The sequence below is a fragment of the Mobula hypostoma genome, chromosome 18, assembly GCF_963921235.1.
Source record: "Mobula hypostoma chromosome 18, sMobHyp1.1, whole genome shotgun sequence".
Lineage (NCBI taxonomy): Eukaryota > Metazoa > Chordata > Chondrichthyes > Myliobatiformes > Myliobatidae > Mobula > Mobula hypostoma.
Genome location: NC_086114.1, coordinates 32,085,457 through 32,098,753, shown reverse-complemented (window position 1 = coordinate 32,098,753; position 13,297 = coordinate 32,085,457). Strand labels below are relative to the sequence as shown.

Genomic DNA, 13,297 nt, shown 5'->3' with positions numbered 1-13,297 from the left:
GAGCTCACCATACCTTTGCGCCTAAGCTGGAGTCGGGCCATAGACCACGTCCAGTAATTCCCTGTTTTCATCGCTATAAGGTGAAAAACCTTTTGATTATGGAAGCACGTCGGACAGGAAAGTTGGAATACAAGGGTCAATCTATCCGTATTGTCGAGGATTATGCTCCCCAAGTTCTGAGTCTACGTGCCAAGTATAAAGGAGTCATGAAAGAGTTTTATAATCATGGACTCAGGCCCTCTCTGCGTTTTCCAGCTCGTCTATGAATAACTCTCGCTACTGGAGAAAAAAAGTGGTTTAACTCGGTTACAGAAGCTCAGAAATTTATTGAAAGTCTCCCTGCTACTTCCATTTCCACAGTTGCGGTTTGATTATTTAAAATGGCAGACAAGTACTTTTTTCCTGATCTTTCTTTTTCAAGTCAGTGAATTTTTTTCATAGTTTCTTGCGGGTAGGTTACTGGGTAAAGTTTGTTTATGTGTTTCTTAGTTCATATCTTTTCTTTTGGATTATTACTTTGAGTTAAGCTTACTACATTTTGGTGGAATTATTTTTCTTTTCTCTATGTATAATTCTAATTCGTAGTGGGTAAGTTTTCTGGTTTTTGAATTGTTAACAAAATGGAGCATATGATGATGTTAAGAATCTGGAAGTTGGTTTTTGGGATGGTTATTTTTCCGAAGAGCTTGCTGCTGATCTTTGGTAACTTCCTTGTTGTGGGATTTGAGGGGGGGAAGGATCTCTACTGCCAGTAGCATTTATAAAATCTTTAGTTATTCTTTGTTATTCAGGACATATTTCTGTCCTGATTCTCTTGTTTTATACTTTTGCCCCAGAGCTGTTATTTGATTGTTTGATTTTGCTCATGCCTACTACTCTCCATGTTTTTTTAAATGACAATGGTTAGTCCATTGAATTTTATAGGCTGGAATGTTAAGAGATTGAACCATCCTGTTAAAAGAAGGAAGGAGTTTTCACATCTTAAGCAGCTCAAAGCTGCAATTGCTTTTTTGCAAGAAACACACATTTGTAGTTCTGATAATTTCCGTCTCATGTCAAGGTGGGTGGGTCAGCACTTCCATTCTACTCTTCCGGCTAAAGCCAGGGGGATCTCAATTCTTATAAATCAAAATGTTCCTTTTGATCTTCACAACAAAGTATCTGATATAAATGGTCATTTTATTATTGTCTCTGGGAAATTGTATAATACTAGGGTAGTCTTGGCTAACCTGTAGGCTCCCAATTCGGATGATGTGGAGTTTTTTTGATCATGTTTTCTCTTTATTGCCTGACCTGAGCTTATATTCTCTTATATTGGGCAGTGATTTTAACTGTTGGTTAGATCCTGTCATGGATTGATTGTCCTCTGTTCCGAGACTACCAAGTAAATCTGCTTTATCAATTCAGTCTTTCCTTTCTCATTATGGTATCTCTGATGTTTGGCATTTTCTCCATCCAGGTGAGCGAGATTACTCGTCTCTTTCACATGTCCATCATACTTTTACTAGAATTGATTATTTTTAATCAATAACCTGCTGATTCCATCTGTTTGCTCTTGTGATTATCAGAGTATATTGATTTCAGATCATGCACCAGTTACCCTGTCTATATTTCTTCCTGGTCTCCCCCAAATGAATAAACACTGGCACTTAAATCCGACCCTATTGTCGGATAATGATTGTGTAAAATTTATGAAGGACCAGCTAACTTTTTTTTAGATACTAACATGTCATCTGAAACCGCAACGCAGGTTGTCTGGGATGCCATGAAAGCATATCTAAGGGGTCAAATAATTTCATATACTGTGAATTTGAAAAGAAAGACCTATACAGAGCGATTAGATCTGGTTAATCAAATTAAAGCAACAAACCAACTATATACCCAGACCAAAAATCCGGAACAGTACAAGAAGCGAGTGGAACTTCAAACTAAGTTTGACCTTATTTCCACTCATCCAATTGAACACCAACTTCTCGAAAGTAAGAGCCAGTTTTATATTCATGGTGATAAATCCAGTAAATTTTTAGTCAATCAACTAAGACGCTCCAAAGCTAAACAACAAATTACTAAAATTTGAATGGGAAATGGGAACATTACCTTGAATCATTCTGAAATCAATGATACATTCAAGAATTATTATTCTCAACTCTATTCCTCTGAATCTTTAAATGATAACATTTCTGTCGAGCATTTCTTAAATAGTTTAAATATTCCTTCACTTTCTCCTGATCTCAAAGCAAATCTCAATGAGCCATTATCATTAGAGGAAACATCTTTAGCTATTTCTGCACTGTAGTCTGGTAAATCTCCTGGACCTGATGGGTTCTCTGCAGAATTCTATAAATCATTTTCCTCACTGCTTTTGCCTCAATTAACATTAGTTTTATCCAATTTATTTAAACATGGTCAATTGCCAGCATCATTTAATGAGGCAAGTATCAGTCTTTTAGTGAAAAAAGGCAAAGACCCAACAGAGTGTTCCTTGTAGAGGCTGATTTCTTTGTTAAATGTCAATGTTAAAATTTTGGCTAAAGTTTTGGCTCGTAGATTGGAGAACATTGTACCCTCAATTATTTCTGAAGATCAAACTGGATTTATCAAAAATCGCCTCCTTTTTTTACTATACGGTGTCTATTTAATATCTTGTATTCACCTTCAACTGGGACTCCTGAATGTGTCATCTCTTTTGACGCAGAGAAATCATTTGATTGTGTGGAGTGGAATTATCTTTTTGCGGTCTTAGAAAAATTTGACTTTGGACAAAGTTTTATTACATGGACTAAATTGCTATACTCATGTCCCACTGCTTCTGTTTTGACCAACTCTCAGCAATCCCAACCTTTTAACCTTAAATGTGGCACCTGGCAAGGGCACCCTTTAAGTCCCTTACTTTTTGATCTGGCCATAGAGCCACTGGCGATTGCGTTTCGTAGCTGCGTTGAATTGATGGGGATTTGGAGGGGGGCGGTTTTGAGCATAAAGTTTCTCTTTATGCCGATGATCTTTTACTTTTTATGTCAAATCCGACTACCTCCTTACCCCCAATGTTTTCACTTCTTAATAAATTTAGCCAACTTTCCGGATACAAACTTAATTTACACAAGAGCGAACTCTTCCCAATTAACAGAGAAGCACAAATATTAGAATTTCATAACCTCCCTTTTAAAGTAGTACATAATCAATTCACTTACCTCGGTTTAACTGAAACAAGGAACTTAAAGCATCTCTTCGAGAAAATTTAGCTAATCTTTTAAATCATACAAAACAGAGTTTGGCACACTGGTCATCCCTCTGGTAGGTCAAATTAATGTTGTTAAAATGTATATCCTTCCTAAATTTTTATACTTATTCCAATCTTTACCAATTTTTATTTCTAAAGCTTTTTTTTGATTCGTTAGATTCTATTATTTCATCCTATCTATGGAAGGGCAAACGTTCCAGACTTAACAAAGTTCACCTTCAAAAACCTAAAAGGGAAGGTGGTATGGCCTTGCCTAATTTTCGTTTTTATTACTGGGCAGCCAATATATGTTGCCTTACTTTCTGGTCTTCCTTTCATAATCAGTCTGACTGCCCAAAATGGGTGGCAATGGAGTTGAACTCTCATAAGGATTTCTCCATTCCCGCACTTCCCTGTCATTTGCCTAAACTAATTGTTAATCCTCTCATTAGACATACTCTGAGAATATGGGCTCAGTTCAGAAAACGTTATGGTCTTCATGGTTTCTCTCTCTCTCTAGTCCTATCTTTCATAATCATTTTTTTTGACCTTCTATGCAAGACTTAACATTTCATGATTGGTACAGAAAGGGCATCAGGCCTTTTGAAGATCTTTTCATAGACAATTGTTTTGCAACTTTTGAACAACTGTCTGCAAAGTTTAACCTATCTAATACTCATTTCTTTAGATATCTTCAAATCAGACATTTTATTAACCCTTTAATACCAAATTTTCCTGAGATGCCCCAAAAAAATGTTGTTTCTTTGTATAAACCCATTGGGTAAAAGTTCAATGTCTACTATTCGTGGTAAGTTAGCAACCTTGAGGCGTGCCCCCTTTGATAAAATTAGAACTGCCTGGGAGCATGATTTAAATATTTCTCTGTTCGACGAGATTTGGGATTCAATTCTTAAGTCAGTTAACTCAACCTCTTTATGTGCTGGCCACTGTCTTTTTCAGTTCAAGGTTGTACATGGGGCTCATATGTCTAAAACTAAATTATTGCAGTTCTATTCTGATATTAGTCCCTTTTGTGACAAATGTAAAGTGGGCGAGGCTTCTCTTATCCATATGTATTGGGCCTGTCCTAGTTTGGAGAAATTTTGGAGAGATGTCTTTTCAACTTTATCCCATATCCTTAATTGCCACTTATAACCTAACCCTTTGATTGCTCTTTTTCGCATTTTGGGTGAAGTTGACACGCGTTTGAGTCTGACTAAACGTCGAACATTGTCTTTTGCCTCTCCTTTGGCTAGACGTTTAGTTCTTAGAGATAATAGACAACAGACAATAGCTGCAGGAGTAGGCCATTCAGCATTTCGAGCCAGCACCGCCATTCACTGTGATCATGGCTGATCATCCACAATCAGTATCCTGTCCCTGACTTCTCCCCATATCCCTTCACTCCGCTATCATTAAGAGCTCTATCTAACTCTTTCTTGAAAGAATCCAGAGAATTGACCTCCACTGCCTTCTGAGGCAGAGCATTCCACAGAACCACAACCCTCTGTGTGAAAAAGTTTCTCCTCAACTCCGTTCTAAATGGTCTACCCCTTATTCTTAAACTGTGGCCTCTGGTTCTGGATTCACCCAACATCGGGAACATGTTTCCTGCCTTTAGCATGTCCAATCCCTTAATAATCTTAAATGTTTCAATCAGATACCCTCTCATTCTTCTAAATTCCAGTGTATACAAGCCCAGTCGCTCCAATCTTTCAACAGATGACAGTCCCGCCATCCCTGCATATTAACCCAGTGAACTTACGCTGCACTCCCTCAATAGCTAGAATGTCCTCCTCAAATTTGGAGACCAAAACTGTACACAATACTCCATGTGTGGTCTCACCCATGTTGAGATGTTGCCCCACCCACTCATGCTTAATGGTTTAGAGACATTATGTCCTGCTTAGACCTTGAAAAGATTCATTATTCACTTCTTAATTCGGACATAAAGTTCCATAAGGTGTGGGGACCTTTTCTTGAATATTTTCATAACCCCTCTTTTGATTAAAGGTTTATCCTTTTTCTTTCAGTACTTTAATCCCTTACTTCCAGCTTTCTTTTCTGGTGAACTTTTAAGGTTTTTTTTTATGATGTGAAATATATTATAGTTTAGGTAGCAGGCAATACACTTTTTTTATATATTCACAGCTCTGTGATGACAAAAGCTCTGATTAACTTTTCTTTATATCGTAATGGTTGGCTTGGAGTTGTGAAGAGGGAGGGCTGGGAGGAAACTAACTTTATATGATTTTATTTTGGGTACTTTTTCTTTACTGCTATGAATTGTACACCAGACACATTAGTTTCGCATTGTATAAATCTCCTTTTTGTTGGGTTTTTTTTGTTGTAATGTAGAAACTCATAAAAAAATTAATTAAAAAAAACAGAGATGTGTTTGTAAATCAGTAAACTGCCACTGAATGACACACAGAAAATTTACCCAATTAGATGTTGAGACACTTCATCACCCACCTCTCGTCCTATTCAACAGAGTCACTGTGCAAACCTCACCTGCAGATATACTTGAGGAGATTGTAATTGGCCTGAGGCAGACCAGTGACTTGCTTGATCAGCTCCTGGACACCCTGAGTAAAAATAAGATCAGGTTATTAATTCTCATTGCAAACCAGGAGAGCATTTAAACAGAAACCCCATTTTTAACCCTGGTTGCCGACTGTAAATTGGACAGGTGGGCAGATCAAACTGCCCAGATTTACCCACCCATTGCCACCTCTGATCTTCTCAGCTGAGCAGGTTGCCCAACCCTGCGGAGGTCACTTAGAAGATGGTGTCCAATCCTGATAAGTCACGTGGAGCCAAGTTCATTTTTAACAGCAGTCTGGGTGGGAAGGACCAGTGAGTTTTGGGGAAGTAGGAAAGTCAGTCACATTTTTAAAGTCATATCTCCATTTGTCTTTATTTATTTATTTGTTTGTTTAGAGATACAGCACGGTAACAGGGCCTTCAGGCCCAGTGAGTCTGCACCACCTTATTACACCCACGTGACCAATGAACCCACTAATCCATATGTCTCTGGAATGGGGGAGAAAACTGCAGCACCTGGAGGAAACAGACAGTGGCAGGAATTGAACCATAGTTTCTGGCATTGTAAAGCATTATGCTAACCGCTACTCTAACGTGCTGCCTCATAACTTAAAGCTAGATATTTTAAATACATCTCCTGGTCCTTCAAAAATAGCTCATGATCTCCACCACCCCCCCCCCACCCCCAAATTGACACTTAGTATTCCTGTCAAAATCACGGGTCGATTTCTAGTTGAAGGCAAACCTGGTCTTGACTGATAAATAAAATTTCATAACAAGACAGCATAACAGAGGGAAGCAGACTGTCTCAATACAGAGCCTCAACTCTGGTGGAAGTTTGGAAACAGAAAGAGATGCTGTGGTCAATCATTAATGTCAGAATTTTTTTAAATATGCAAAAGGTATAAAGGGGCAATACAGTGGTACGCGTCAAAGAGTTGTTGCTTGATAGCGCCAGTGACCCAGCTTCAATCCTGATGTCTGGTGCTTTTTGTGTGGAGTTTGCACAATCTCCCTGTTCCTGCACAGGTTTCCTCAGGGTGCACCAGGTTCCTCCTGTTTCTGTTGGCAGGTTAATTGACCACTGTAAATGATCCTGAGTGTGCTGGTGTATGTTGGAATCTGGGAGAAGTTGAAGGGAATGTGGGAAGAATAAAATGTGGGACTGGTGTAACTAGGTACTTGATGGCTAGTATGGACTCAGTGGACCGAAGGGCCTGTTTCTAGGTCAAGTGACTCTATGGAATGTGGAAAAGGCAGCCAATAGGAGCCAAGTCACAGATCAGCTTCAACCTGGTTGGACGGTAGAAGAGCTCGAAGGGCCAGATGACTTACTCTTGTTCCAAAGTTGCCTGTCAGCCTTTGGGTCTCTGTTTCCCCAGCTGTTCCCCAACTAATGGGCAGGATTTAGCCCTTGGGTTTTAAATGTGGTCTGGGAGCTTAACCACTGGAGGAAATGTTCTCAATACTGATGCAAGATTCTAGTCCAGTCTCCTCACTTACTGAAAGCTGACCGAGGAATAAAACAATTTCAGCTGTAGTGTTACAAATGCAGAGGATAGTACAGATTGCAAGTTATACTTTGCGGTGTTTAACCACACCCACAGGAAATTCTAGACATTTATAGCATTGAGAAGGCCACTTGGCCCATCTTGCTGAAACTGATTTCATTCCTCTGCTCATTCTCCATAAGCAGGGTTCTCCTAATCTGCCATAATTGAAGCAAGCACATTGAGCTGTTTGACACCATCAGTCTGAAGATTCAGGCACGAAATGGAATGGGCCCCTGGGGAAATCCAACTGCCATCTCGAAGTACAGCAGAACAGAACTTGTGGTGTTTAAACAGGACTACTGGCTGCTGCCCAAGTACAGCAGGGATAGATTCAAGGCACTGTGTAATTAGCAGCATTTAATGTTATTTTTATTGTCCCAAACTGAGTTCAACCCGAGATCTCTTTCAACATCTCACCGCTAGCAAAATATAAATGAGCTCCATTTCAAAATTTTAAAATCACATTTTCATTGAAATCAAAACTCCAGAACGTACATGTAAACAAACTGCCAAAGAGGTAATGACAAGGCTGAAAATTATTTATCTCATTATAAGCCCATAAGACATAGGAGCAGAATTAGGCCATCTGGCCCACCAAGTCTGCTCCGTCATTCAATCATGGCTGATCCTTTTTTTCTCTCCTCCTCAACCCCAGTTCCTGGCCTTCTCCCCGTAACCTTTAATGCCATGTCCAATAAAGAACCTATCAATCTCTGCCTTAAATACACCCAATGACCTGGCCTCCACAGCTGCATGTGGCAACAAATTCCACAAATTCACCACCCTTTGGCTGAAGAAATTTCCCTGCATCTCTGTTTTGAAAGGGCGCCCCTCTATCGTGAGGCTGTGCCCTTTTGTCCTCGACTCTCCCAGCATGGGAAACATCCTTTCCATATCTACTCTGTCTAGGCCTTTCGACACTATTACGAGGCTGGAAATACCAATAAATGCTCAGCAGGTCAGGCAGCATCCATGTAAGAAGAAATAGTTCACATTTCAGGTCAATAACCCTTCATCTGCTGCATTGTATTCTTCTCAAACATCAGCAAAATACTGCCCCAAAATAACTCCCAAAGCAAATTAGAATGAGATGAGGACTGGGCATCACAACTTCCTTCTTCTTCTTCTGACTTTTAATGGTGGTTGGTAGTCCATCTTAAAAGTGTATTGCTGCCGCTAGCTGGACTAGAATATGGTGTAGAGAATTGGGAAATAAAACCTCTCCAATTTCTTTATCAAATGATAAGTGAATTACCCCAAAAAGCCCAACAGATTGTAAGTAATGAAAGACAATATTGTGAATTAAGTTAAAGTCACTTCCATAACATTGCAAAGTTGAAACGATCAACCCCCAAAGATAGTAGTGCAGCCTGCATTTGCTTTCTTTCAATCTTATATGCTTCACATTGTAAAGGAATGTGTTCCACTGTTTCATAACGATGACAAAACCTACACACCCCAGAGTTTTGCAAAGAAGCAGCATTTCAGGAGGTGTATTGTATACATTTCTCTGTCATTAAATTGAACCTTTGAACACACTGGAGTGATATTTTCTATGATATAAGAATATTCTATGTCAATTCGATATAATTCCTTCCCTTCTTGTTTTACCCCCTTCTCCCATCAACCCAACAGTTTTGTGTATTTTGTAAAGGTGTCTCCCCTTACGCCCATTATCCCACAAGTCTTGCCATTATAACAATTCTTAGCCCCACCAACTCCTTAACTTCTGATTTGCTAAGGGGAAGGCCTAAATCCATAGTAGAACTTTTAACTGCTTTTTTAGTCAAACAATCAAACTGCTCATTCCCCTCAACACCTCTATGTGCAGGGACCCACAAGAAAATGAGAAAGTTTGAAGAGCTTCCAGCAGTAATTCCGACCTACAGTTAGAATGACCTGTTTTAAGTCTAGTCAAAACTGAAAAAGAACCTGAACAAACTGCCACTTTGCAAGGATAAATTTCCTCCACCCACTGTAAGCCCAAAATGATGGCAACCAATTCTGCTCTATATACTGATAGCTGGTTAGTAACTGACATTTTTTTATTGTTACCTGTAATTCAGGCACAAAAACAGCAACACCAACATTCCCAGATAAAATATCTTTTGATCCATCAGTAAAAATGGTAAACTATCACAATAATTTTCCTTAACATATAGATGAACCAACAGTCTTTCAGGCATATCAAGATCCTTGGACTTCATTAAATCGTGCAACCTAAAATCGACTGGACATCTCACCTTCCTGACTCTAGGATCTGATGGCCAAGTTCTATTGACACTTACACTGCTGTAATACTGAGGAGTGGGCAAAATTTCATGTTGGGTATCACATTTGGTGTACAGATCCCATTTCAGTGGCAAAAATTGACTCCCTCAGGTACTTCTGGGTAAAATTTAGGAAATTAGTCTGTTTAACTTTTTATTTAAGGATTTGAATCCAAAGTAAAGACAAAAGTCTGGGCAGCTAACCATCCAAATCATCTTAAGTGCTGAAGGGAGATTTCATGTTCTTGTTGGCAACTTGTATCCATATTGATTGTACACTAAGTCACGAGGAGGTGCTTTCCTTGGTTACAACCATGTATGCATATTAGCAAAAGTTAGCACAGGACATAGATTAGTATACAGTGCAGTGAGGTCACATCAACTACAGGAAAGGCAGGAGACAAAAAAGGTTAAACTTTACCAAATCTAACAATATTCCAGGTGGTGGGAAAATGGAATGAGCTGTTAGAGGAAGTGGGAGAGGCTGGTACAATTATAATATTTTAAAGATATTTAGACAAGTAACATGAAGAGAAAAGGCTGAGAGCAAGGATTCCCACCCTGGGGTCCACAGACCCCTCGGTTAATGGTAGGGTCCATGGCTTAGAAAAAGGTTGAGAACCCTGGTTTGGAGGGATATTGGGTCAAATGTGGGGAACTGGGTCTTGCTCAAGCAGACAACATGATCATCAGGGACAAGTTGGGTCAAAAGGTCTATTTCTGTGCTGTATAACTATGACTCTAACAAATAATTTCTGATCGTTTCTGATCGTAATATTAAATAGCGTTAGAGTTAATGAACAAACTTTCACAACTGAAGTGAGTTGTTGATTCCTTAACAAAATGAAGGTGCTACACAGTAATCAATACCATCAGATTTCTCTTTTGCGTCAGATGAACATGGAGGGCAATCACCATCTCCGACCAAGATATAACACTGGGCTTTGTTCAACTGCTCCCGTGATCTTCTGCATACTAGCAGTGGGCATTTTACCAGTGCCTACCCTTTCATTATTATGTATTCAGAAGCTTCTTAAAAGAGTTTGTATCTAGTGGAAGTAGCTTGGGAGATGGCTCCACACCTCCTGTTTTCAAGTACTTTGAGCAATTACACTATCTGCACACTTGAAGCTACTTGAATTTGAAGCAAATGGTACAGTTCAAATGGTACCAAAAACAAAATGAGGTGGCCTATTTTCTAGAACTACTGACAAAAGGGACACAACGTTGTCAGTTCAAAATATTGAAAGGCCCTGGGCAATTTATACAGTTATATAGCATGGAAACAGGTCCTGCAGCCCAAGTAGTCCATGCCGACCGAGGTGCCCCATCCAAGCCAGTCCAATTTGTCAGCATTTGGCCCGTACCCTTCCAAACCTGTCCAATCCCTGTAACAGTTCAATTGTCTTTTAAAAGTTGCCATTGCACCTGCTTTAACCACCTCCCCTGGCAGCACATTTGAGATACAAACCACCCTCTGTGTGGGAAAGTTGCCCCTCGAGTTCTGATTATATCTCTGTGTTTACCTCCTCTTTGTCCTTAGCCAGCAACTGTGCACATGAAAGGAAGTCTTCATACTTGGCAAATGGGATGACTGGTTCTGGTAACTCCCTCAGGTACAGCTTCAGTAAGGATGCAACCGTGTGAACGTCTGTGTTCCTGAAATGAAAAATCATAAACCACGGGAGCTTCGAAAAGCTGTAATCATTAACCAGCATTTTCTGTCAGCACATGGAATCAACTGCAAAACTACCCCCTAAAAAGCAATGCCCCTCATTCTGGGGAGTTCAGTAGTCAGGTAGTATCTGTGGAGGGAAATAGAGAGTTGACATTTCAGACTAGACCTGACACACTGACTGTCTCTTCCCTTTTCCCTCAACAGATGCTGACTGACATGCTGAGTTCCTCGAGCTTTTTGTATGTTGCTCCAGATTCCAACCTTGTGACCCACACTAGCACCACTTTATTCATGATCTGAAACTGCTACTAGTTTAGTTTATACGATTTAGAGCTCTGTGTAAAAAACCTTAAAGATTCAATTTTAGATTAACCAATGACATTTTATTTACAAATGGCAAGTTTCAAAAATCTGGGATAAGTAAACCATTTGAAAAAATGCCCTAAATAACAGTTGAAATTGATTTTACGTCAGCCACATTTCCAAATAAAATACTATAGGTTGAGTACCCCTTACCCAAAATCCATACACCTCCGAACTCCAAATTTTTACTGCACTGACATGATGTCACAAATGGAAAATTCTACAAGGCACTGGGAAGATGCCCAGGCAATGCATAGGTCTCTGCACACCACAGTCAGTTCTGAGAAGTGACCTTACATATGTAATTAACAGAGGTTAATAAAAAACAGAAAATAAAACTGCACAATGTGAAAAATGGAGATCTCGAGTGTGTATTGAAAAAGTGGATTCATCAGTGATGGAGTGAACATATGCCGCTTAATGGTATGCTGATCATGAAACAAGCAAAGATCTCTTACAACAGACTGAAAATTGAAGGTAATTGTTTCATGCACAATTATTACTAATATTATATAAAACTACCCTCCCCCCATCATAGTTGCTGTGAAACGCATGGCTGTCTGAAACTGAGAGCGGATATGAAGCTAATTACAGGGCTGGAACCTGACGGGAGATGCAGTCGGTGACGGTCGCTCCACTCTGACAGTCCGCGGAGGACCCAGCTCTATCATGTCAGTCTGTGATCTGACTGTGGACTGTTCCCTCTGTGAGCTTTGCACCAACTGTACATAAGCTGTATAAGTAACCTAAAAGGAGTTTGCATTTACATTTGGGTCCCATCTTCAAGGTACCTCATTGTATAGACGCAAATATTCCAAAATCAAAAAATATTAGAAAAAATCCAAAACACTCCCAACCCCAAGCTTTTCAGATAAGAGATGCTCAACCTGTACTTGCATATACATTAATGAAGTAAAAACTTCCAAGGTCCATGACAGGAACATTTTGAGACAACGTGTAGTGTCACAAACACATAAGACCATAAGAGATAGGAGTAGAATTAGGCCATTCAGCCCATCAAGTCTACTCCGCCATTCAATCCTGGCTGATCCTTTTTTCCCCTCCTCAACCCCAAGGTGATTCAGGGAAAGCTACTAAACACAGAAGTGTGGTGTGGATTTAAGAAGCAACTGAAGAAAGAGGACAAAGATTTGGTTTCAGGGTAGATGAAAAGAGCAAACAACCAAAAACATTTAGCACTGACCTGGCTTTAAAGATATTTTAAGTGACAAATTAGAGAGGTGTAAAAGTGGAATTTCAAGAGTCCCAGGCAGCTAAAGACAAGGGTGCTAGTTGAGGAGTGATTAATATCAAGTGTACATGAGACTAGAATTAAAACTTTGGGAGATCACAGAGATAGAGAGGGGCTGGAGGTGGTTATTTAGAAAAAAAACTGAGAATTTTAAATTTGGAGCCAAGATGGATTTGAGAATGTCAGAAAGATGAAAAAACAGCACAAGTTACATCACAATCAACTGTGTTTTGTCCAAGTTTAAAAGCAAGATGGATGGAAGATTGATAGCTGGCCAGGACACTACTGGAAAAGTGAAGGTGAGAGGTAATAAAAGACGGGGCAGCAGCTATGCCTAACTGGGAGTAACTTTCTTTTACATACAAAGTTCTTTCCATAATTTGCCCATATTTGTAAAGCTAGAGCTTGAGATGA

The 13,297-nt window shown here is 39.6% G+C and overlaps 1 protein-coding gene across 6 annotated transcripts in view; it reads right to left on the bottom strand.

Moving 5' to 3' along the window:
* Window positions 1-13,297, bottom strand: part of LOC134358439 (rho GTPase-activating protein 22-like) — a 520,442-nt gene that overhangs the window by 20,115 nt on the left and 487,030 nt on the right. For all 6 annotated transcript variants that reach the window (XM_063070661.1, XM_063070660.1, XM_063070662.1 and 3 more), the window contains 2 exons: window positions 11,117-11,249; window positions 5,735-5,808 (listed from right to left, as the gene is read on the bottom strand). In XM_063070661.1, the coding sequence (XP_062926731.1) occupies window positions 5,735-5,808; window positions 11,117-11,249 (207 nt within the window). The remainder of the gene's footprint in view (window positions 1-5,734; window positions 5,809-11,116; window positions 11,250-13,297) is intronic.